Source organism: Oryzias latipes, chromosome 7 (assembly GCF_053564925.1).
Source record: "Oryzias latipes strain Hd-rR chromosome 7, Olatipes_Hd-rR_3.1".
Taxonomy (NCBI): Eukaryota; Metazoa; Chordata; class Actinopteri; order Beloniformes; family Adrianichthyidae; genus Oryzias; species Oryzias latipes.
In genome coordinates, this window is record NC_136243.1 from 2,989,449 (window position 1) to 3,016,135 (window position 26,687).

The following is a 26,687-nucleotide window of genomic DNA, read 5'->3' on the forward strand; positions in this document are numbered from 1 at the left end:
AAATTCCTATTCTGTGAAACTGCTCTGTTCACTGAAAATGGCAATAAATACTCTTTGAATCCTTGAATAACCATTGACTAATCGGAAAAATAATAATCGACTGCTGAAATAATCATAAGTGACAGACCTAGTGGAAAAACAACAGTGGTGAACTTTAGTCAATCAAAATGTGAATGAATTTGACATTCATTCTAGTTTACTTGTTTGTTTGGACACAGATTTCATTTCCACTTTCTTCCACTTGGAAGAAATCCAAGAATCTGGAAAACTTCACTGTTCAGTAGCAGGAATTTCTGTCTGAGTCTCACTGCTGGAAGTTTGGATGAAGATGATCTGGATCCATTTCACTGGATCTTCATCGTCAAAAATGAACCAATTATCAACTATAGATTGTATCCGCAACTGCAAATTATGATATGAATCAAATTGTTCAAATGCATTGTTACATCCCTGACTGATAAACAATTTACTGAATTGTGCCCCCTTGTGGTGGCATTCCTTAAGGTCATATTCTTAACAATTTTACAATTTTACATTATTAAAGAACGAGACAGGAAGAATCCCGAGTTCTATTCAGAGCTGCAGCCTGGTCAATCTGTTGAACCATGAGTCCCTTTAAAGATGGAGTCCTTACTTAAAGGTGGGACAGTGAGTAACAAACAGTGATCAAAGTAGAAGACATGAATATTGTCTGCCTCGCAGCAAGCATGTGACTTACAGCGAGGGGATAAGTGAACTTCTCCTTTGGTGCCTTTAGGCATTGTCATCATGAACACACCGCCTTGCAAATGTTACTACAACGTGGAGTTTCTGTGATCTGCATGGACTCAATCAGCCTTGAACTAATTGATAAGCTTAAAAGCTCAGAGTAATCCATTTACGTTCTGCTTCAGAGAGTAAAACCATAACACGCACAAAGGGCTGAACCTGAGGTGGAAACAGCTGAATGCATTAAAACCCCCTTTGAAAATCCAGAGGCAGCTGCAGGCAAACACATTTTCTAAAGAAATGCATAGAAATGATCAAAAACAAACATGTCAACAGATTTAATCTGGTGACAGTAAAAGGAAGGGTGACTTCCACATGACAGCTGTCATCTATACAAGGAACATAAAACTAATAACGGTGTGGGTGGAACTCAGTCAGCTGGATCTAACATTTTCCACTGCAGAAAACAAAATGAGAGAAATTAAAAAGAGAAAGTCACAAGTCAACAAGAGTCAGAAGAAACTCCAGCAGTTTGAAAGAGAGAATTAAAGCAGAAAGTAAAAAAGCAGAAGTTGATGTTTAGGGGCAAACAGGGAGGAATGAGCGGACGGAAATCAGCTTCAGATCCAGAAAAGACAAGCAAAAGGTTTTATTTAAAGATGAACAGCATGTTGTAGAGGAACCGAGAGGAACAGAAACACACATTCAGGAAGTCCATACAGAGCCAACTGCAAGCCTCACTTTCAACATTGGACTCCTATCTCTGCGATCTATGTCTGTTCAAAAGGAGCTTTAACCCTTGCGTTTGTGTTTTGAAGGAATGCTGGACGGCCTCATTGTCATCAGATTTTTTCTGCCAGTTTCTTTTGGCCTCGATGTTTCAAACGCCTGAAATAAGGCTTTTCTAAGACAAGAAATCCTGAACAATCACTGAAAAAAATGACAAAAAATAAGTAATGATGCCTTCTTTATGACTAGAAAAGGTGATACATTACTGTGATACTTTAAAAACACAGCAGAATCCATGCATTGCTTGCTGCAGTGTCACTCCTAGCTGCAAGTAGAATTGAAACTGTTGGACTAAATTTCCAAAAACTCATGGCATGACCATTTTCTAGATTCCTGGAAAAAAAACAGGGATTGTACCAAAACTGTCAGTAGAACCAGCAAGCCCTGCTATAAACTGCAGCTCCTGTACTGTGTTACAGGCGTCCGATGGCCAGAGTTTAACGGCGATTCATTCTGTTTGCGGACGTCAATATTCTCAGATTTCTCTCTGTTCTGCTGTACATCTCTATCTTTAAGACATTAGCAGTGTGCTCTGTGCTGTGATGATCTATAATTCCATCTTGGCTGGTTTATGAGGCTTTGCATAGTTCTCGCCCCATATACATCCTGCTTCTCCAAGGAAATGGATGCTTCCTGTCTTGTTCCTATAAATAATGTTGATGGTAAAGTGCTCCGCAGCAGCACAGACTCTCTGCAGCCAGAGTACACGGGCGGCAGTGAAAGTTGCTTTTAAATAAACGCTAATGTTGTTCAGGAGGAGGCAGAAGATGAAGCTCCTGAGCTGTAAACGTGGGTCTCTGTGCTGATCCCAAATGACGAGATGATTCACAAGTTAATCAATAAAGAAGAACAGGAAACGGAAGAAGAATCCTGAATGATGAAGAATTCTTTAAACAGCCATAAGTATGTGGTCTGTCAGCTGCTCTGTCTTTTCTCTCAATTTCTATGTTCCACTTGACATTCTTGTCCCTTTTTAACTATCATTCTGACTTTGAACTTTTTTTATTTCTTATTTTTTACATCAATCATGTTAAAATTACTCATATTTTTAAAATGCTCTTTAGGTCATTTGCTTCCAAGATTGTGTTTTTTTCACTAATGATGCTGTACGGTATTTTCAGCTTTTTACGTATTTTTCTATTTTTTTTCCAACACGATTACAGGACAACAGCTTATGAAAACATAGATTCTGAAGTGAGCAGCTTCACAAATGTGCCTGTAATAAACTAAACCACCTGTATGCAGTTCCAACAGCTGTTCATTAGGGGGTAATATTTCCTGAAGCTCTGACCAAGGCCAAATAAAGTGTTGTCGTTTCCTCCCTTTAGTTGTGTTTGTTCAGAGAACAATCTGTCTGCATTAGCGTTGTTTTTACTGTTTTCAGCCTAGACTCACTTTGAATGGACAGAAAATGCTCAAAATTTCACTCTTTGTCTGATCTGGTTTGCTTTTTACACACGACGCTCTCGGAATTTAATCAAAAACTGAAGGAGACCAAACCTTCTCCCGGGACTTTTGAATCTCCAAGCAGAGGAGCGGCTTTGGGACGGGCGGAGGCAGCTTCTGAAGGAACAGTCCTGAGAAACCGTGCAAACAATCATGTGAATTTGTGTTTCCAGTCGGGTCCAGACAAAATAAAGGCTGATGTTATTCCAGTTCAAGTTCATATATGGCTAAGTGTTGTTAGCACGTATTAGCATAAACCTAATTCTTCTTCCGGGTCCATTGTGCACTGGCTACATTGGATTTAAAAAACTATAAGCGAACATGCACTTAATAATGATCATAACAATAATTAAAGCCCGTTTAGAAGATCATCTCGCTCTATGACAGAGTTTTGTTTCTTCTTCCACGGTTGTACTGTAATCTGTCCGGACCAATCACCATCTTACACGTCATCAGACCAACGTACAGCCAATCACATAATGTGACGTCATCATAAGTGTCAGGCTCCCGAACACTTATTGCAGGCTGAACAGTTTTGGTACAAACACCAGTGTTCCACCAAAAACTGTGACCGGTCAGATGTTGTGCTGGATCCTCCCTGTGTGGAAGTATTACTTTGAAATCTGACAATAAAACAGAGTAACATGCACTGCAAATAGTGCCAAAGGCATGTTCCTGCTAAAACTGAAAACAGCAGCAACCTTTTCTTTCAGCTGAAGCAGATCCACCAATCATGTTCAATGTCACTGAAAGAAACGATGATTCTCCAGCAAAAACAACAACGATCAGACCTGAACAGCAGCAACAGTCTGACTACCAGGAGAAACTCTGGACTTTGCTTTTAGTTTCTACATTATTCACAGGATATTGCCAAAAATGTTTGTTAATTTTATGTTTGTTCTGTAAAACTTAAAACATTAGAATTTATTGGTAGAGTTAATTTTTGTTTTTTATGGTTAAGTGCTCCGGATCAAACAGTTTAACATTCTGTTTAATTTATGTTCTCTTTTGAAACTTGAAAGCTTTTGCTTTAATCGTGGTCCTTTAGTGCATTTGTTATGTTTAAAGTATGATGAAAATAAAGATTTCAACCTAAACAACCTGCTGGTGATCACACATTTTTATTTTGAGCAGATCAAATTAGACAAATATAGCTATTTTGTTTATATCGCGATAAATGTCACTATTACCTGATATGAAAATAACTATATCGTGATATGAAGCATTCTATATTGCCCAGCCCTATGTGGTTGACTCAAAGATGAACAGAGACCCACACTCTCACGGACACCAGCGTTTGCATGGCAGGCCCAAAACAGAGTTCAGGTGAGCTTTCACACCTGAGAGACCATAAGGACTGTCAGGGGAAACCAGCTCTGGGTCAGATCGAACCTGTCAGAGTGAACGCTCCTTTCAGTCACTGTGGAAAAAGTCTTTTAGCGTGTTCATGTTTTATTGAACCATTATTGTATTTTCTTGCTTGTCAGTCACGAACATTGGAATACAGCTCTCCCTTGAGCGTCCCGGCCTGAGCAAAGGCAGGTTACGGCAGGAACCGCTGCGCTGCATCTTTGTCTCAGCAGGTTTGACACGTCCTCCTCCTTAAGCTTATCATGAAATGAGCGACAGATTTCCCCTGTGAGATGAACAATTATTTTTTTATCGGTGTACCTACAGGAAAATATGGATTTTCTCAACTCCACCAAGAGTCTCCGTGTTTTCCGGGCTGCAGCTGGCAGATTTTGTTTCCCTCACGGATGAAGCCTCTGGCATGCAGGCCGGCAACAGATTTCACACAGAGTTTATTTGTGCAGTGATAAAACACAGGAGCAAAGCAATAAAACCAGTACAATGAAAAACAGTGATAACAAAATGAACAAAGAGAAACAAATGAGCAGATTGGAGCGGTGACGAGAAGCGAGGGGAAAACAGGGGAGGGAGGGAGCCCGGAGATAATGAAGGATGAGGATGGAGGCGAGGAACATGAGGATAATAAAGAAGAAAGTTCCCCACAGAATAAGAGGATTTGGCCACATTTTAAACTACTGTTGATATATAATAATACTACCAATATATCAACCAAATTCAAGACAGTTGAAGGCTGCAGCTTCACGTTAATGTTGTGAGAAACGTCATTATCTTACGGTGGCTAAAGAAGGAAAAGCTGCTTCTTATTTTCCAAAAGAGTTGGATGTGGTCGTGCAAAACAAGGGATCCAATCCTCTCCTGGATTTGAGGTAGTTTACCAGACGCAACGGATGCAGAACCCAAACCAAAATCTGCACTATTTTGGTCTCTTTAGGTTCAGAATAGGTAGCTTTGACATGTATGATGTTCCAGGATTCAGGCATCAGCTCTCACCCAAAGTCAGGCCAAATGAGAACAAAGAAAAACCAAGGATGTAAGGCTAAAAAGAATGCGCATACTACTACTAAAACTGAGAACAGTTAAACCAATCATGCCAATGTGCTGAAGCAATGCAGATCTCCTTTAATGTAATGCGTGGTTCCACTGTGTGCAGGAAGTAAATGTAGGTGAACTTTTGTATTCAGACATGAAAGTAGACATTTAGACGTTTTGAAATCATTTCAAAGAAGAACAGTTGCACAGCTGAAAAACCGTTTTGGTGTCGTCATCGACACTGTGAGACCATCAGAAAAGAAAGTCAGTACAAAGTACATAGAATACAGAAACTCAGCCACTGCTGGTGGGTCTTTCACTTGGTTTCGCAGCTGGACTGAGATTGTAGTTCTGAGGTTATGGGCGCCTTAAGAACCCATAGAAAATTGCAGATATTCACTATGGCAAAAAAGGACAAGATGAACCTACTCCCTTAAAAGACTTCAGGTGATCCCATGGGAGACAGAATACCAGTTGGCAAAATCTGATGAAATGTGAGATCAGGACTGTACAGGAACTGGGAAAGGTTGAGGAAGACCAGTGGAAAGACTGTAAGGGCGGCCACCAGATCCTCAGATCAGCCTCTTTGACTAAGTGTTCAGTTAGCTGTAGTACCATTAAATAGACTTTAAAACCCTCCTCAGACACATCCACCTAAAAAAACAGAATTGGAGGAGTCACCAAAGGGTGTCACCAGATAAGTGTATGAAGGGGTGCCACTATATTTGGCTGTGCCCTTTCATAAATCCAAAATAGAATTTAGTGAACTACTAACAGTCTTTTTTTCTTTAGAGCAGGTCATTTGGAGACTGTTTCAGCCTTGGTGGTCCTCATCATAAACCTCAGTCACATGCACTCATACAGAGGTGGATCCGTAAAGGTGCTGCAGGTTTTTGGGTTGTCCGGGGTATGGAGGGTTGTAGAGAGGAGTGGCCACATTGTGAGGGGAGTCTGTCAAGATCCAGGTACAGACACAAACGCAGGACACAGGAAGTTCCAACAAAAAAAAACAACCTTTCCTTTATTCTTAACAGAACACTGGAAAAAAGGCTAGAATGCTCACGCCACTCAAGAAGGCACGCAAAACTATCTGTCGACAAGTGGAGGGAACACACGGATTACAAACAGGTGGAAGGATGAGACAGTTAAGTACATGTGCACCCATTGAGATGACAGGAGACCCAGGTGGGAGAGAAAAAGAGACTGAAAAGAAAAACCCCTGAGACGAGAAGAACTGGAAACAGAAGGTAACGTCAAAAACTGGAAACGTAACTACAACCCCCAATACCCCGCAGAGTCCAGGTATGGCTCGCAGTGCCACTAAGGCTTGGACCATGTTAGTGGAACTTTAAGGGACTTCATGGAGTTGTTGTGCATGTGTTATAATGATCTGCATTTGTATGGATTATGTAAGTTGGATCCACTTATGAGGCACATGTGATGCTGTCATTCACAGTGGTGTCATACACTGACACCACTGTGAACATTTGCGGTACAAATCCATGTGACCTGGACAATGCAGCAACAGAAATGATGATCATCAGCGTCGCTTGAGAAGACAAGGTGAAAGATACGCCGAGGTCAACATGGTCCCCAGGGTTTGGTGGAGGAGGTGCAACAGTCTGGACTGGCATCACCAGTCAGAGCAAAACCTTTGGGTGGATGGTCCAGTCACTGCACGTTCTTACCTCAGAGACATCACAGAACCATCATCATTCCCTAATTCAGTGCTTCTCAATTCATTTTTTGCCAGGCCCCCCCTAGGAAAAAGTTTTGCGCCCCCCCTGACCCCCCGCTCACACACACACTCGCAGGTTAGTATCTACAAAAATTGTGTATGTATACCTAAAATTGTACATTTTAACATTAACAAAAGAAAAACAGCAATATAAATCCACTTTCAACAAATATCAACTTTATTTAGCCACAGAAACCCTGTTTTAGTCTAAAACGTAAAGCTTAAAGTGCCTGAAATAAAAAAAATCTGTCAGTCCTTATTTAAACTAGAAACATTTTGACCAACTCAACCATTTGATGCTGAGAAAAATAATTCAATCAATAAATAATATTAAATGTAAATTGATCTGAAACAGTAACCACCAATATATTTTAGTCTGAAGAAATAGGTAAAAAACATTGTGCTGATTTTTTTTTTTAATGATGATTGTTTATTTCTGATGTCATAAAGTGCAGCTGTTTTCCTGCATTACCTGCTGTCTTTATGTCAAATACTGACACCAACTAAACCACAGGCAGACAAAGAAAGCATTGATGGAAAATAAAGACACGTCATCAAAATGTCTACAATAGTTCATAAAGAATGACATTATTAGCATGAGCTGAGGAATCTAAAGGCATGCCATGATCCTGGTGTAAAGCAGTGCTCCACGTGCCCCCCCCCAGTTTACAGCCTGAGCCCACTACCCCTCCCCTTTCCTTCTCGTGTGTGACAGGAGCAGCTGCAGGGACGACAGTTCACAGTTTCAGGCTGTTACAAACTCTGTCATATAACAGATAATAGGAAACCGATTGTGGTGCAGATTTTTTGCCAAGCACTGAGCTGCTGTCACCACAGCCCCCATGTTAAATTTGTGCCCCTGCAATTGCCCGTATTACCTGTGCCTAAACACTACTGCGCGCCCCCCCTGGTGCGGGCCCCACTATTTGAGAAGCACTGCCATAATTCCACTAAAACACCACCAACTCTCCGTTCATGGATGATAATGCTCCACTACATGGCGCCAGAATTATCACAGCTGGACTTCAGGAAGTGAGAGTTCCTCATGTGGTTCAGCCAGCAATGACCTCTGACCTGAACCCCATAGAGCAGGTCTGAGACCAGCTGAAGCAGAGACTGGATGATCGGACCCCACCCCCAAGTGACCTGGTAGAACTGCATGTCGTACTTGTGGAAGAGTGGAACGCATTTACTCAGAACAACATCATGAGGTTAGTGAGGAGCATGAACCATTGCTGTCAAGCTGTCATTGCAGCAAATGGGGGAAATACTAACTATTGACATGGTCAGTGTTTGTTGTTTGGAGCCACCTTCATTATTGTCTTCATTTTCAAAAAGAGTTAATATATAAAGCGAAATAAAATTTGTTTTGGAAGATTGTTTATGGTATTTGGTTATTTGAATTTTATAAATTCACACTCACCGACCACCTTACAGTAGTAAGTACACCTAACTAGTGCTGGTTTGGAATCCTTTTTGCCTTCAGAAACAGCTCAGTGGCCTTTTTGTAGAGTGTCTGCCCTGAGACTGGAAGGTCATGAGTTCAAATCCATGCAGAGTCATACCAAAGACTCTTAAAATGGGACCCAATGCCTCCCTGCTTGACACTCTGCATTAAGGAGGTGAATTGGGGGGTTAAACCACCAAATAGTTCCCGTTTATTGGAACTTTAACTGCCTTAATCCTTGGTGGCAGAGATTCAACAAGGTTCTGGAAACATTCTTCAGAAAGTTTGGTCCACATTGACATGACAGCATCACACAGTTGCTGCAGATTTCTCTGCTGAACATCCATCAAGCCAATCTCCCGTTCCACCACCTTCCAAAGGTTCTCTATGGGCTTGAGATCTGGTGACTGTGGAGGCTATTTGAGTCCAGAGAACTCATTGTCATGTTCTAGAATCCTCACCAGCGGAATAACAGCTTGGTTTGGAAACACCACCATAAAAGACAAGAAGATGCTTTAAAGGGTCATCAACACATTGGAAAAATCATCGGTTGCAACCTGCCATCCATTGAGACCATCTAAAAACAGCACAGCAGGAGGACAGTGACAAAGATCATCAAAGATAGACACCAACCCGCCCATACATTGATCCAGTGTGTGGACTCAACCACAGAAGCCACAACCTCAGAAGTCGCAGGCCCGAAAGCATCCACGCACACACCACACACTTCCACAACAGCTTCTTCCAGGCAGCAATAAGAATGCTGACACAGGACATCAGAGAGGGAAGAGTGGACTGAATCATAAGACATGCCATCCAGCTAGGACACTGAGTGCAATAAACAATTAACTCCACACGTGCAATAATTCTTCTGCATAGATTGGAAAGCTACAATATTCATATTTACTCATATTTATATTTTATACTTTGTACTTTTGTTGTCTAATTTTACTTAATTTTTTTTATTTTAAATTTTTGTCCTTTGTATATTTACCCTGACATGAGATGCCAAAGAAAAATTCCAATGTACTGCATGTACAAATGGCAATAAAACCTTGAATCTCGAATCTAGAAACCAGTCTGAGATGATTCCAGCTTTATGACATGGTGCCTCATCCTGCTGGAGGTAGCATAAGAAGAGGGTCCACTATAGTAAGAAAGGGATGCACATGGTCAGCAACAATACTCAGGTAGACTGTGGCATTGGAGCCATGCTCAATTGGTACTAAGGGGTCCAAAGTGTGCCAAGAAAACATCCCCACACTATGGCACCACCACCTCCAGCCTGAACTGTTGATACAAGGCAGGATGGATCCATGTTTTAATGTTGTTGAAGCCAAATTCTGACCCTACCATCAAAATGTATTGTGGTAGAAATGGAGACTCATCAGACCAGACAACGTTTTTCCATCTTCTATTGTCCAGTTTTGGTGAGTCTGAGTGAATTGTAGCCTCAGTTTCCTGTTCTTAGCTGACAGCAGTGGTACCCGGTGTGGTCTTCTGCTGCTCTAACACCCCCTCCGGGGGTGGTTCCTCACCCCCAGCTTGGGTCTTCTACCAGAGGCCTGGGATCTTGGGGGCCCTGCACAGTAACTAAGATATCAGGTGTTTTTCCAGGAATCTGCTGTAGTCCCTCCTCCAGTTTGGGAATATATAAATATGGACACCACTTCAAAGGATGTGACAATACTGTCATTGTGCCTCCGGGAGTCCCCTCCTCCCCCCTCCCTTCTCTGCTCTGCTTTCCAGATTCTTCGGCAGTTCGTTCCCCTTCTTTGGTGCATTACCTGGTCTCTAGCTATGTTTTTTTTTTTTATTTGATCCATGCTTATTTGCTAAATCTAGTTCTCTGCCTCATCTACAGGAACGTTTCCATGTGTCCCGACCTGGGTCCTATCTCCACACGAGCCTACTGAAAATCATCAGAGATCCAAAGCCTCCAGCCACGCCTTGACTCCAAGCCTCGCCACAACTTCACGTCACGCCATTACTCCCAGCCGCTCCACAAGAGTTGCCACGCCATTAGATTATCAACATCCATACTCACCAATTGGTCCTCATCCGATCATCATCAACTGACTGGTACAATAAATCTTTAAATCCATTTCAGTCTCCTGTGGTCCTTCCGGGTTCCAGCATCTGGATCTGCTCAGCCTAGCTGACCATGACAAATACCAAGCGATGGCAACATGAGGAAGAAGGAACATAAGAAACTGGAGAAATACCAGGGACTCAGGGAAGAACTGGAGAAAGCATGGAAAATGAAGGTGACAGTGGTGCCTGTGGTAATTTGACCACTCAGTCCATTAACCGCCAAATTTGGAGGCGTGGCTACAACAGATCCCCAGAAAAACCTCTGAGATTTCAGTCCAGAAAAGTGAAGTGCTAGAAACAGTAATGATACTGTGCAGTATCCACAAGCTTCCAGGCTTTCGGGAGGACCTGAGCTTGGGGTGAATATCGAATAATTAGTAATACATTTATTAATAAAAGAATTTCATAAATTAGTGAAGAAAAAACGCAGACCTTGAAAGAATCCCAGATTACATACACCAAGGAAGATTGAATCCTTCCTGATTTTTGTGAGGTCAGAGTTGTTTTGTGACTTGTTTTTTGTTATATTTCGTGTCGGTGGAGTCAGTGGTCTCCCAGAGTTTGAGGCTTTCCTCGTGTTGTAGAAAATAAACTTTATGTAAAGAAAATCTATAGTTCTGTTCCCTTTTGTATGATGTTTTTGCTACATATTTTAATTGCATTTTGTTGATTGTTCTTTTGTCAGACCGTTACCACCACCAGATCACGGATTTTTAAAAATGTTTTTGTAACGCTAATCTTGCAAATCCTGTTTTATTTTATTTTTAGACAGATATATTAGCTTGTTGCTTGTACTTTGGCTAATTCAAACTTGTAGGTTCTGGTTGTTGTAAGAGGCTGTTTAGTGGAGGACTATTGAGTCGCCAAATATAGTGTCACCCATTTGCCAAAGTAAAAACCCACTAAATGTGAATCTTTTGCAAAGGCAATTTATGAATTCACTTATTTCCTATGAGGAAAACTTCAATAAGCAATAGAAAATAAATGTACATACATCTCTTCAAAAGACACATTGTGGTCTACATAGGTCAATAAAAAATCCTCTATTTGTTGGGCCTGTTTCAAGTGCTGAGGGTTCTTTTTAAAGGTGTAGGAGCAGTGTTTCCATCCTGCAGAAGAGGAGACGGTGGTAGAAAAAGCCCGACCCTACAGGTTTGATGTTCAGCTGAGCAATAAACTCAACTGAAAATGCTATTCTGGGTCAACAATTTCTTTGAGATGAAAAACTTAATTTATCTGAGTTTTTGGAGCCAAATAGGTTTCTTGTTTGAAGCCCATTGGTCAAGCAACCTGACTTCAGCGGAGCACAAATGACCAAAAATGTTCAAAATATAATTAGTACTAAAATCGAAGTGGGAAACTTAAGACAACTTTTGTCTTGAGAGAAATCATTCTAAAATCCTATTAGCTCACTGCAGGAAGGGTCCTGGTGACTGAAGTCATTTCACTGCTAAAGTGAGCAATAATGTAATAAAAGCACATCAGTGTCTTGTTTCTCCATTCTTGAGATCAATCTCCACTGAATCTGTCTGCGCCCATCAGCTGCGAATCTCAACCTGTTTTTCTTTTCCCTGTTTCACTTTCAGACGTCACAAACATTCAGAGAAGCCTCACGTTAAACTAGACAGCCAGCGATTACAACAACAATAAAACATTCACAAAAACCCATGAACCTTAGACAATGAACCTGCCTGAAATGAACTGATGTTTTATTTTGTGAACTGTCATTTTACTGTTGTTTATCGTGTGTGGTTGTGTGTGTTTTGTTGCCGGACACCTGAATTTCTCCTTTGGGAGATTAATAAAGTTTACATCTATCTATATAGTGTAAGCCCAGAAAATGAAAGTAATTATTAGTCAAACAGGGCTGATGAGCTTGACATCATTTCTGGGAAATAGATGAACAAAAGCTGGAGTTTCCTTTTGATGGCTGAAGAATTTAGTCAGTGAAAAGGGGAGGGGGAGGACAGCCAGCGTGTAAAAGGTGGGTCCTGGAGGATGCATGCACAGGGCAAAAACATCAGTACAACTCTGCTCATTGTGCTTCCACCTCTGTTCTTCTTGTAACTCTGAAATAAGTTAAGACAAGAGCCCACAGAAAACTCATTCAGCTGTAATTATCAGCAGCAGTGCTCCTAAATGCAGGGCTTGGGAGGCAGAGGCTTAAGGAAAACAAAAGACTTTAATAAATCTGAAGGTGCAATAAAAACAAGCTTGGAGATATCACAGTCCAATAATGCCTTTTTCAAATTAGAACTGTGAGGTAGAGAAGTCAGAGGAAAACTGAAGGAAACAAACTGATTCTGACCAAACCTGTGTCACTGCAGCCATTTTCAAAGTAAGAGAACCAAACCTCAAGAAAAATCCTCAACATCTCCCACATGTATGACATTAGGTCCCAGATGCTGCTCACCAGTCTGGCACTTTTTTACAGTTCAGAACTGACTTGAGCATTTGAGTCACTCAATAAAATTCACACATTGCCATTAACACCCTCTGACCTCAAGCTCCGCCTCCATTCACAGACAGGTAGAGTTGGATGGAAACACTGGTTTGTGGTATTAGGCAGTATGTTGGGAGCTAATGGCAAATTTCTGACTCACACTCTATTTCTGATGCTTCAGAAGGTTGTTTGAACGATAGATAATAGCTGAATGCCTGAGAGCTGCAGGGTGAGCGCACCATCATCCTCTCACAGACAAACGCTCTCCCTCCACTAGCAGCACTGATGAGCGTAGGCGGCGGCGAGGTGGGGACACACCAACGTGCTCGACAAGCAACGAGTGGGAAGCAAACACTCTTCATCTCTTTTCATGGTGCAAACAGACAGCCAGGCTCTCTACCGTGACCAACAACAATGACAGATCCATGGCCTGACACCACGCGGACTCTTTACACCAAAGAGAGCGCACTCCAGTTGTCATGGTGATCGTTTTACCAGCGCTACAGCCATCAGCAGCTGAATAAAATCTGTTTATTGTCAGATACCGCAGCAGGCAATGAACACACCATTAGGCTGATGCCAACTCACCCCAGCGTTGTCATGGTGACTATGGTGTACCAGAAGGAGGCTGGGATGGAGGTGAACGTAGAACCCTTGGTGCCTTTCTCAGCATAGAACATGACTGTGGCAAAGATGATGATGGCCATGGTGAGGGAGAAGAGCAGGAAGCCCAGCTCGGAGGCACAGCTCTTCAGAGTGTAGCCCAAAATCCGCAAACCCTGCGAGTGGCGAGAGAACTTGAAGATCCGGAAGACGCGGAAGACTCTGAGGGTGACAAATGCACCGCTCACGTCCTCGTTCTCAGGCATCACCAGGCCAATGTAGTAGGGCATGATGGCCACCACGTCGATCACCGACATCACAGAGCGCATGAACTTGCAGCGGCTGGGGGCAGCAAACAGACGCATCAGGTACTCAAAGGTGAAGATCAGCACACAGGCTGTGTCCATGCAGAAGAAGGCCAGCTGGTATTTTTCCCCACAGGGGAGGTCTTTGACGCTGCCCTTTGGGGGCCGGCAGGGCACGGTCTCCACCACGTTTGCAATGACAGATACGGCAATAAAGAAACCTGTCACATAGTAGAAGACCAGCGCCATGGTAGACGTGTGGGGGTTCTCGAAGGCTCGCCACAAACGCTCCCTGGAAGTGCTATCTGGTGGGAGGGGGGCATCTGTCCCCTCATTGGCCTCAGAGTCCTCTGCCAGACGCTCCTGGTTCTCCTTCTTCCTGTCTCTGTACTCCTTCATAGCAAGAAGAAAAAAAGAAAGCCCAGGGTCAGTTTCTACCTGTGTGAAGACAAGACTTAGAAACACAAGTCTTTGTACAAAGTAGCTAGTAAAATAAACCGGTTTATTGTGTTTCACAGAAAGGCATGCAACAGCATTGTGTTGTTTTTCAAAAAACACCCAAACAAAAAAGCCAAAATAAAATCTACACCTGTTTGATCGTATTAGAAAGCAGCACCTTAGGCAGTTCACCTAAGTGTCACCTAAATATAAATATGAAATAAGAAAATATTTCAGTGCAAAAATCCAAATACAATCAGGAAAAAAATGTTTATTATTAAATGTCAGAACAGATTGTGTGAGAGTGAAGGCATTACCCTGCTGGAAAACCAAGAAACCACACAGAATCAAGCCTAAAATTATCCTTCATCCAAATGCTTTTTAATCTTCTTTCTTTGGTATTTTCCAAATGCAACTAATGAGCATGATGATGATGATGATGATGATGGCTCTTTGCTTCATGGCAGGCTGTATAAAACACTGCTACTTGCTGGCTCAAAGAAGCCAGACAATAAGTCCACATCACTCTTGTCCTTCAGTCACTTCAATGTCACCAGTTTTAGGTGTCGGTCATTGTTTTTTTCCCAAAATCTTAAGTGTTTGGACACAGGACAGTCTTTTAGGTCTTCCAGTCCGCTAGAACATTCTCTATGGGTCTAGAAGCCATTAGAGATACACAGCCTTCTACATAGAAGCTGCAAGGCTTTTGGAAGAGCTACTTTAACTGCAAAAGCTTTCAAACTCAACTTTTCAACATGGCACTTCAGGGTGTGTGGAGACTGGAAAAGACTTTGTCCGGACCGAGCCCACTTTACTCGGTCCTGATCGAGTCCTGAACCTTGCGTATGTTTCAAACCAAAACCACATTATTAAAGATCTCTTCAGTCATTAACCAAGAATTACGAGGTTGGGGCAAAGCAACAACAGAAAGAATAATGGAAGTCCTGCGCTTTGCAAACATAGTGGAGATAGTTCACTTGTTCAAACTTTGTATTTCACTGATGTCTGTATAAACGCCAGATACAACACTTTTTACTTTGGTACGGTCGAGGCGTGCTGCTAGGAGGTTACTGGGAAGAAAATAACTAAGAAGGAACCCTGAGAAATGTTTATGACATATAGATTGTCGGGGTAACAATGAGAAGTGATGTGTATCATGTTAAAAAGGGTTTTAATGATCCTGCATTCATCCGACGACATTCCAATGAGTTGCTGTGTCTCATCTTTTCTTTATGTTTGTCCCCGTCTCTCTTTCCATCACATAAAGCTCCGGTGGCCGTTTTGGTCCAGTTGTTCCGCTTCGAGGACAAATTGTATTCAGACTGAGGATTCTCAGAGAGAACCAAAACTCAGGCCGATTGGAAACAAACCGAGACCACCTCCAAAGATGGAACAGAGGGCGGTTCCTGGTCCTGGAACAGGGTCGGTTTGGGTGTATTCAGACTGAAAATGTGTTCTGGATTATCGGGGGAAATAAACTCTGGTTCAATTTAAACCAAATGTGTCTCGTCTGAATACAGCCTTAAATTCAGTAGATTGTTTCATTTGAATGTTTCATGTAATTTCTTTTATAGTGGTTTACATTTTGTCCTATATTGCTCATTCATGTTATCACAGAGCATGATGGTATTTTGTTGCTTTTACATGATCAAAATTGGTCATGTTTTTTTTATCTTAATTTTTTTAGTTTCTACTGTTTTTTCATTAAATGTCAATTATAGTGAAACACTCTGTTCAGCTAAAAGTGAAGAACTTTCTATAGAAATTGAACAGCATTACTTTTTATTTCCCTGACAATCAATAAGATGCAGATTTTCTTTACTTGATCAGGAATGTGTTGTGAAGTTTACTGGATCAATGTGATCATGTATTCTGACAACGATCAATGAATTTTGCATGTCTGTTACTATAAATTGTGATTCATATTGATGTTTTTTGAGGATAGATAGGCGGGGAATGTGGTGGGATCTGCATTCACACTGCACTCGTAACCCTTGTGCTGTCCTAAGCACTTTAACATTGGGAGTTGGGTCATCTAGACCCACTAGACAGTGCTCTGAACCTTTTTTCTTCAGTGATTTGTGATCTTCACTGGTGTCCATGGATTATATGAAGTCTTTCCACCTTTATCCACCTTTGTCATGGTAGGGAGAACACGTCAATGGAAGGGGGGGGGGGGTCATCTAAGATAGCACAAGGGTTAAAGAGACTTAGTCTGAAAGCATCATACATTTGCAGCAGCTGCTCTTCGGGGCAAAATTACCCCCAAAAAAAGTGGAGGAACAGAAAAAAGCAAAGGAAAAAAAGACTAACATGTATTCACCTCCTCACTTTACCATGTAACCTTAAACGATGGTTTCCCCTTCTTCAGATGCATGTTGTGTTCTTTTCTCTATTGCATATTCCTTTCATCAATGACTTTTATCTATCACTTCTTTCCTTTTGTCCTTGGAAAGTCCATCTGCATTCACACTGAAGACAACCACACCAGGATTCAGTTCAAAGACCCTTGTTCTAACTGAGTTCTCATGTTTGCTCCGCCCAGAGCTCAGGTGAGGCTTCCCACCTGCCAAACACTTCAGACTGTCTGAGAAGGCCATCTCTGAAGAATTAGCAGGTTTGTCGAATCAGAGGAAATGAGAAATAATTATTAGTTGCCAATGCAAACCACTTCATGTGAAGTTAATGCAAATGAATGGGTTGGATGGAGATTTCCTCTTTGCAGAACGAGCAGAAACCAAACGACTTCTTTGTGATTCATCGCAGAAATGACTAACACGTAGAAAGGACACAGGGCTCACCCAGATTAGCCTGCAGTTCAGAGGCCAGTCAGGCTGTTTCAGAGGCTTATTACTGCAGTTTATTGAGTTTGATAATGGGACTCCAAAGCAGCGCAGGAAAGTACTCTTCCTCAGATCCATCAATGTTTTTACACTTTAGTTGTTTGGCTGACAATGCTCCTCTCCGGGGAGGCGTAATGTGTGCAGCAGCAGAGTGTCCAACGTTAAATTGAAGTGTTAGGGGGAAAGAAAAAGTTAAATGTGCACTAAGCACACTAAGCAAATGATGCAGAGGACCCATCCAAAAGGGCCGTGGCATGAAATCCAAAGCTGGAAGCTGCTGTCAGTGCTGTGACAAAGAGTCCAGGCAGAATGGAGTCACTGGGCATGTGCAGCAACATTGCTGCTCTTCTGTTCCAGCTCAGAACAGTGTTGTCCAAATAAACATGAATAGCAGAATTGATCAAATTTCTCCAAAACTATGACGTCAGGATTCTGCTCTGACTTCCCCATCCATCACTCTCTTCATCCGCCTGTTCATTTTAACTGCATGTTTTTATTGTGATGGTGCTTTTCGGCCAAGGTCTCCCTTGAAAAAGAAATCTTATCTCAATGGTAAAACAAAGGTTAATTAAATGTTTTTGACATATCTGCTCATCTCTGCTCCTCTGCCAAGTCTGTTCTGGAATGTCACCTGGCTGTCCACTGAGAGTTCTGGTTCTGGACTGAGTGAACGGTATCTATAGATGTGCACTGCAGTGTGAACTGTGGGAGGAGGAGGAGGAGGGCTTGGAACTTCATGACAGGTTTCTGAGTCACGGCATCAGTCAACCTCCCGTACCTCCCGTATAGACCCGTACTCACACCTCTGAAAGACTTTACTGCCTCAGCCACTTGCCCAGCTGTGTCCCGCCCATCGAAGGCTCTTAGGAATCAACTCAGTGCTGCCCCCTTCATGTGTGGAGGATGTGGTCCCATCCCTGCCCGTTCCATGTTTTGTCTGTGTGCTTTTTAGAGCATTGTAAAAATAAAGTCTCCCTGCATTGAACCCACCTTCGCCCCACTGTGGCTGGATTGGCTCCAGCAACCCCGTGACCCTGAAGGTGTTCAGCAACTTCTGAAGATGGATGGATGGATGAACAAAGCTTTGTACTTCCTGGCCCATCTGGAGGCTTTTGCGTTTTGAGATTCAGTCTTTCCTAAACCTCTGACAAAAGTTGAATCTGTTGAGTCTTTAAGGGCCCAGCGTTTCCTGGGATTGATGAACCCATGATGCAGATCTTAGTTAGAGACATATTTTTGGGAGAAATGTGGGAATGTGTGCGAACATGTATGGATTAAAAGCTCAGCTTAATGGGACTGAAGCTTCTTAAATGTTTTCTGAGGAGTAAGAAAGAGACTCTCAGTGGAGATACGACCGAGGTCGTGACAGAGTTTATATTGTTACTTGGAATGAACCATAGACCCTGACGGCTGGAGGAGGAGGACAGCAGCCAGCACAGCCATACCTCCATGCAGCAATCTCCGATGATCTCTGGCACGATGCCGTAGAAGGCCAGCTCCTCGTCAAAAGCCTGGATGCACTCGTATCGAGGGTAGTGGAGCTTCCCGGTGCGGTAAAAGTTCAGAATGTGCCGGAACATCTCAGGGTCTCTGTCGAAGAAGTACTCCTGTGTCTCTTCGTTGAAGAAGAACTCCTTCTCTGAGGACCCGAGCAGTGTGTCCGGGTACCGGTCCAGAGTATTCTTCCACGTCTGCAGAAGGCAGAGAAGTGCATTTAAAGACACACTCGTCACAGGTGTTGGTGCTGCATCAAAACCCCATAGAACCAAAGGCTTTTAGGCTGTTGAGGATGTTTGCCTCATCAGCAAAGTTCTTCCTGGTTTCTTGTTTAGTTTGAATTGCAGAAATAGTCGGACAATATCTGTGACACGTTACACACTTGAAGAGCAGCAGCTCTGCTTACGGCTTGCTGACATGTCAGACGTAAACAGTCAGTAACTCCGGCTGAAGTCCGGCTAGTATAGCTCCTGGCCAAAGAGCGGTTCTCATTGGATTTTTACATTTTCACAGAAACTTAAAGCTGCTGATTTTCTTCATAAGGAACCAGGATGAGGTCACAAACCCCACAGGAACTTCTCCGTGTTCCATCACCAAGGAAATGGCTGTTCAGTTTAAGGCCCGGCAGACCCAAAGATTTGTTTGTGTTGTATAACTAATTTATCATTATTTCTGCACAAATGTTGATCAAAGTACGGATTGGATGAGAAGCTGGAAGTGGAAGCTGAGCTGCAGTACATGGAGCTCCTGGAGTCCCTCTGGACTTGACAGTTTTCTTGACAAAGTCCAGTTACGGTGACACTTGGACGGGTAACAGCTTTAAAACAACACTGCCTCATTTAGAAAGATGGATTTTCAACAGATCATCTGCAGATCATCTGCACAGCAGTTTCTGATCCTTGCAGAAACCAGCAACGCCGTTATGAGCAGAACCTGGATAAAAGTTAGAGGTAACCCCAAGCTTCATGGGTAATGAAGTCTTTAGATAGGGCTTTGTACGGAATAATAACAACAATGACAATAACGACCGTGACTGCAACACTTGGGCTCTTTACAGGAAATTCTCTGAGGTTTGTCGGCAGATGTTTTCTAGTCTGTAGAACAAAAGTCAGTTTCCTCCATGCTGGGATGATGCCAGAAGGCTGAAATAACGACATCCTTTGATGCATGTTTATTCTTTGGTTCATTTTTCATACATTTGTCCATATAGAGACATAGCTAAGTGATAGCGGATACATAGTGAAAATGTTTCCTTTTTGAAGCATCATTCCAGATGGATCCTCAGATGTCTGAGGAGTAAAACTATCCACTTGTGTAAAAACAGAAGTCTACTACTAAACTCATGGGAGACATTCACTGTGGTGTCAGAAAGAGCAAAGCAGTGGTAATCATCACATATTTGTTCATGTTTATTTGCAGCTAAACTAGGAAAATGTCTTGTGACTCCTTCTGATCTCCTTATCATGTCCATATGTGTCATTCCATAGCTTGGAGCTGCTCCTGTCTGAGAGCCCCTCTAAGGTCACAGGTGAGTTTCAGTCAACAAGGTAAAGGTGTTAGAGATGCTGACACGTCAATCTGGCGTAGGACCTCCTGAAGGCATTCTGGAGGAACCTCCAGAACATTTTATGGAAAGTTGATGGACTACATTAAAATTGTCTTTAGCCTTTTGACAGGCAGAATCACAAATGCACAGACACTCCTGTGAGAAATACAGGCTAACAGCAGGTTAGTTAATGTGAGCCCAGAAAAGATTCAGGAAACTTCTCAGAGTAGCAGCACACAACTATCTGTTGGGGTTATCCTGTAAACACAGGCGCTCTAGCTCCAGTGTTTACTGTTCATTCTGTTGACTACTGTAACTCGTCAAACCAATCGTTGTTAACCAATTAACACAATTTCAGCAGCTTTTGAAGCTGAGAAAAGCGGCTTTGTGCTGATATGCAAAACTTTAGAGTAGTGAAGTACTGTCGATGTAATTCAGCTGATTCGGTTGCAGAGAAAAGCGGCTTTGCACCATTAAGCAGCATTTTTCAGTCGTAAAGGGATGCATATCGGTGAAAAAACGCTTTTGTCTCTGTCAGAATCAGCTGATTTACAGTTATAGTGTGAAAGGTCAAAGAGTTGAGGTATGTCAAAGAACATGTGTTGTCTCCTGTCTTACGCCATACGTGATCCAACCGCAAAGTTCAACCACACTTTGAAAGTCTCACTGCATTTATAATGTACTGTGTTCTTTTTTGCTGTATTTTGACAGTTGTTTAAATCTTTTTCTTCAGGATAGTGTTAGTGTTGTTGGTGGGAATGGGGTAGCATGCAGTACACATGAGGGTAAAACCCTGAGGTCACATGACCCGTTTTTTGTTTGAGCTTTTATGACATCACATGCTCAGGGGGGTATTCCAGAAAGCAGGTTATGCTAGCTCCCACGGTAAGTTTGAGGCTAAGGAAGTTGATAACTTCAGCTTTCAGTTCCAAAAACAGAGGTATGTTTCAGGGTATGTCAAGTTGCCATAGCAACTCATGCTCTGAACATAACCTGGTGTGGAGCAGGTTTAGTTGAAGGTTAGTTTGTTTTCAGAGAGGTGAAGCAGCATGGCGTGTCCATTTGAAGATGATTTAGTGGATGAAGAAGCTCAGATAATACTTTTTCCACCGTGAGAGGGTGATAAGACCACATATGGATGTTGGAAAGAGAAACTTTTTTACTCTGATCTAACTTAGTTATTTGCTTCAGTTAAGATAAATCATTGATTTAGTTAAGTCAACTTAATAATAACACGTAGTTATCAGACATTTATTTTACTTTTATTCAAATTAATTCATTTAAGTAGGTGTAACTTTGGTGCTGCTGTTAGATCGGCACCACAAGGAATTGTGGGATACCATTCCCTTTGCCTGTCTGGACGGATTTGGGTACAAGTGTAGGTTTTTGTCTAAATGTGTTTAGTTGTAGCTGTTATACTGTGTTTTGCCGAGTTATTTTACCCTGTTGTGTTCAATTCTTTCTGCACCATGAGTGAGAGGGAAGAAGAGGATGATGAGATTATTTAGTGTCACTAATACAATAGTAAGGAAGAAGAACTAAAGTTACAGTCAGAGTTATGACATTTAAATCCATGGTACGTATTGTAAATCCACACTGTATCGTTTATTTGAATTTTATAAAAATGAGTATATCTGCAGGCTCAAACTTAGACATATGAGAGTTCAAGAAGTACAAAAAATAATATGGAAAAATATTTTATTGAATTGGAGTAATATGACATTTAGTTAGATAAATACGTAAATTTGAGTTGTAAAAAAAATATTGAGTTTTATAAAAGTAAGATATTAGGTTGAATAAATTTAACTCAAGTACTTGTTACCAATTGAATCAATTCATTTAAGTTTTATAAGTTACATATTTATACATCACAATGTAATTGGAAATGAGATCAGAAACTCGTGCATTTACTTTGTCTGTTCTTCTACTACAAGCAGAAACTCTTTCTTTTGCTGTTGATGCAGCCGTGTTACTTTTTTGATGGACGTATAATTTTCATACACCGTCATTCAAATCTCAGACTCTGTCTCACTAAAGTATAGCTCTCTCTTTTTCTCTCCACGCGTTTCCATGGTGACTCCGGAAATTGGTGATCTATTGAGAATGTCTTTATGTACCTGCTGTGCACGTGCATTAACCCAGGGATACCAAGTGGAGCGCAATTACGCTATCTCATGTCCGGTCTTTTGGAACGGACATACCCAGAGTAAGCAAGTTCAGGTGGATTTCAGCCAGAGTTCAGGGTTAAAGTCAGGGTACTGTAGTTTAAACATGCTTCCTGGAATACCCCCCTGGTGTCACATACCTGAAAGCGGACGCCGCTGACGTTGACGTACAAAATCTCATCCGACCTTGATGAGTTGTCCACCGGAGGCTTGGGCATGGTCTTCTTGGCCAGCGGCAGCCAGCCCACAGCCGCTGCCCTCGCAAAGGGCAGCCATGTCGCCACGCCGGCCGCCATGTTGCATCAGAGCTCCCCACCAGCAGAGTCAGGGAGTGCTGTCCCGAGAAGTAGGAGGTATGGGGGCGGTGTGACCGGGACCCCTTGGTTAAAGCTCTTGGCTTTGCCTGCCGGACTACCCTGAGCCACTGGAGCAGAGGTCAGACATGTTGGGGGGGGGGCAGGGAGGAGGGGAAGGTGGGCGCGTCAAGCCATCATCTGCATTGAAAAGGAACGCTGCTGCAGGTGACAGGTGAGACTGTTGGACTTTTGCTTCTTCTTGAATTTCAGCAGGACAGGAAGTCTGGAATAAGATGACTTCCTGTCTGCAGCTCTCTGGAATAAAAGCACTCTTCCTCTGATTAAAATCTCTAAGTTATGACAAAGTACTCATTCAAGTTCAGCTGCAACTCTTCCTGTGAATCTGTGCTGTGCAAAACAAATGCTGCATCTTCAAACGCTGAGGTTCACTTTAAAAAAAGCAGTTCATCAAGTCTCCGAACTGAAGACTCTTTGATATTGCTGTTTCAGGTTTATTGCTGTGGGAATTTTGATCAGAGGACATAAAAGCAGGAAAGACGGCATTAAAACCTGAGCCTTTCTCTCAGACTCTTAATAACTTGATGATGCTCCCTGAAGATGCAGCAGAGACAGAACGGGGAGTCGCTGACTCGCCGAGGAGACTGTGGACCTGCAGCCTCCTCCTCTCCCTGTTCTCCGTCGTCACGGCTCTCCAGTCGTCTCCCTAACAGCGGTCGGCAGAGACTCCAGCTTGGAGTCCGTAAACTGAGGGGAGGGGTCTCTCTGCTTCTTGTCCATGTACGGCTCTCCTGTCAGAAAACACACAAACATAAAAAAGACTTTGTGACGCGAACCAGGAGGAGAGGGGACACACGGGAAGCAGGAGGGAGAAAGAGTGAGAGGAGAAAGTGGAGATCAATTTAGGAAGTGATATTTATGACAACACAGTGCAAACCAAACTTTCTTAGTAGCAAATGAAAATATTGAATTTTTCCTTTTTTTTTTCTTTTAAAAAATATTTTTGCATTTAAAACACAAATGTTTTCTTGTTGTGTCTCATCTCACTTTCTCCCTATCTTAGATTTTGAGTGAGTTTCAGTTTAGCGTGACAAAGCTACCATCAAACAGCTGATTGGCCTAAATTCTAACCAATCAAATCGTCGTATTTATCTAACATGGCGACTACTACAGAGGTTTAAGAGCCAAACCAGCTCTTTTTAGCCTCGATTTTGTCTATTTGGCTGAGGAACAATTCATTTTGAATCATTTTAAAAATAATTCATACTTTCTTTCTTTTTTTTTCAGGATGAATTCATTTTCATTTAGTCAGATTGGTGAATTTTTGGCTGAGGATCTCCTAAAACTGTAAAATAAACTGTACAGTTTATCTGCTGACATTGAGCTAAATCAACAGGCCTGTGAGTGATCTGGGAATCCTAAGGATTTAGCTGAAAAAATGCATTTTTAACTTTTAATGTAAACTTCTAATATCCTGCATCACTTTTAGTATAGACTAAGCATTGAACACTTAAATAGACTACTTTTTGCTGAGGGATGGCAACTTGAAAGAAGACATGAACACAAGTATGCAGATTTCTCCTGAGCCCAGGAGGCGTTTCCATGGACACCTGTCCAGCACATGTGTGATGGTGTCTTGTGGGAATGGTCGAATGTTTCCTCGGAACATTAAACAAATGTAATGTTCCCCCACACAGATACAGACAAGTCACAAACCTAATGTTTTTCTCCCTGCAACTGCATATCAGTCCTGCCTCTGAATCGTATAGTTTAGAACTTAGAAGTTTCATGCAAAACATGACTGTTTAATCTGATCCAATTATTCTTAAATTACCTTTTAATTGCCACTTTACAGAGCACTCAGGGTCCCTGGAGCAGACAAAAATGCCAAAAAAAACAAGTGAAAACATGTTAAAGATAGAAAGACACAACATTTTATGAAACACGGAGAATTTAATGAACCCGAGTGTGAAAAGGCGGCCTGAAGCAGCCTGCTGTTGGGTCTGAACCAGCACATGTATGGTTTCAGTACAGCAGAGATCTGCCGCTGAAACATCACTGTGCGGCGCTGCAGCGATCACAGAAACATCCTCTATCCTGATCCCTCCTTCTCCGCTCATCTCTTGACTCGGGTTAAAGTCAACCAAACCAAGGCCAGAGAGTAGAGAGCTGATAAAAATGTCAAAGGGTTGATTTGTCACTTTTTCTGTTGAATTGCAAACTCTAAAATGCCTTCGAATGATTACATTTCTGAACAGCCTAAGCTAACCAATGAAAGGACAGCAGAGGGCAGTCAGTAGGAATATGTGCTATCAGAAGAGACACGGGTGAAAAAAAACACAAAGTGTGAGTGTAATTTCTGCGCCGAAGATGCTTGTTTGTCCACATGAAGAAATAAAGCTGCAGGTTATTAAAGATGTTTTTATGAAGTCTGCTAAGGACCATCTGTCAGCCTTTATTTCTCCTCTGTGATCTTCATTCAATAACAACAGCACAATAAAGTTTGTGAAGTAGCTCAGATGAAGTCGCGCTGCCTCTTCCTCAGAGGGTTTCCTCTCTCTGTGGAGAAGCTCACATCACCGCCTCCTTCTGCTGTGGCACAAAACTCTGCTTTTCTGGGTTTCTGTGGTTTGTCTGCAAGTCGCAGGTTGGATCTCTGAACTGTCCATCATTATTTATCATGTGAGCTCAGCAGAGATACAGATCAGACCCTTTGACCTGTGTGAGCAATGATTTCATTCTGAAGGATTTCAGCATCAGTTATGATCAAACACCTCTCCTTCTGAAGCTACGTTCATATCAGTCATGTAAAGCGCGTTCAAGAATGCGCTAACTGCACCTTCTTGAATGTCCAGGCCCTTGGTGTTCACACTGGACAAGCAGAGAGGGGCTTCTTTTTCTTTATCTACTGTTCACATGTCCGTCCCCAACAACGGGAAGAGACTTGACACAAAACGGTGTAGAAGTGGTTCAAAATCCCCTGAATCTTCCTTCAGGCTTTTTCTTTCACAGCTTTGTTCTGATTCGACATATTTGGTGTCATAGAATTCCGGCTGGGCACAAAACACAACCATTCATTTTATCCTTTGTGATCATGTTTTCAACGGTTGGCACTTCCGTTTTTTGAAAAGGATGCTACCTACACCTCACTATCAAATCTGAGTCCTTCATTGCTCACAGTTCAGCGTTGTCGATTTAGGAGACAAGAGATTCAACTGGTTGAACTTTTAGAACACAATCAATGGGTGATTTAGTTTTTTTTTAGTTTTCAATGCTGACAAGAATAAACTAATGTTGTTTTCAAACTCAAAGAAGGTCATGATGCATCATTGTAAGCTGTATTCCAGAGTACAATGGTCTTCTCTGGCCACTAGGAGGCAGGGACATTGGTCTGTACTTATTTACAAGGCCTTGCTTGGATCACTGCCTCCCTAAATTTGTTCTTAAATCAGAATAAGAAGTGTGGAATCTCACGCCTTGTTGCTTTCTGTTCCATTTGCTGCACAGAGCTGGGGAAAAGTCCACTCTGCTCCTTTTGCCTGGAACATGCTGCAGAAAGACAGCAAACTAACTGAACTGGTTTCTTTAAATGTTTTTAAGAACAAGCTCAAAGCATCAGAGACTGAAACAATGATGTGCAACTGCTTTTTATGACGTATGTGGTTTAATAATGTTTGTTGTTGTGTTATTTTTGTATTGCAATGTGCTGCCTCTTGACCAGGACTCCCTTGGAAAAGAGGTTTTTAATCTAAATGGGACTTTCCTGGTTAAATGAAGGTCAATTAAAATAAATAAATACATAGAAATGTTCATTTTGTATGTAGAGACTGGACTTAAAAACGTGCGTAGTGACGCTTGAGCTCAAGAGTTTAGAACATGGGTTGACGTCCTGTTTTTATTGTTTGTATCTC

At 42.1% G+C, this 26,687-nt stretch overlaps 1 protein-coding gene across 6 annotated transcripts in view; it reads right to left on the reverse strand.

Moving 5' to 3' along the window:
• The window catches only part of kcnd1 (potassium voltage-gated channel, Shal-related subfamily, member 1), an 81,869-nt gene that overhangs the window by 39,562 nt on the left and 15,620 nt on the right, over window positions 1-26,687 (reverse strand). For 2 of the 6 annotated variants that reach the window (XM_078949789.1, XM_020701629.3), the window contains exons 2-5: window positions 24,611-24,645; window positions 22,603-23,567; window positions 18,700-18,945; window positions 13,654-14,366 (exon numbers count right to left, since the gene is read on the reverse strand). In XM_078949789.1, the coding sequence (XP_078805915.1) occupies window positions 13,654-14,366; window positions 18,700-18,945; window positions 22,603-22,758 (1,115 nt within the window). In that variant the 5' untranslated portion in view covers window positions 22,759-23,567; window positions 24,611-24,645. Of the gene's footprint in view, window positions 1-13,653; window positions 14,367-18,699; window positions 18,946-22,602; window positions 23,598-24,610; window positions 24,646-26,687 lie in introns of all 6 variants that reach the window. The other 4 variants (XM_078949788.1, XM_004086332.5, XM_078949790.1 and 1 more) reach the window with 3 other exon arrangements.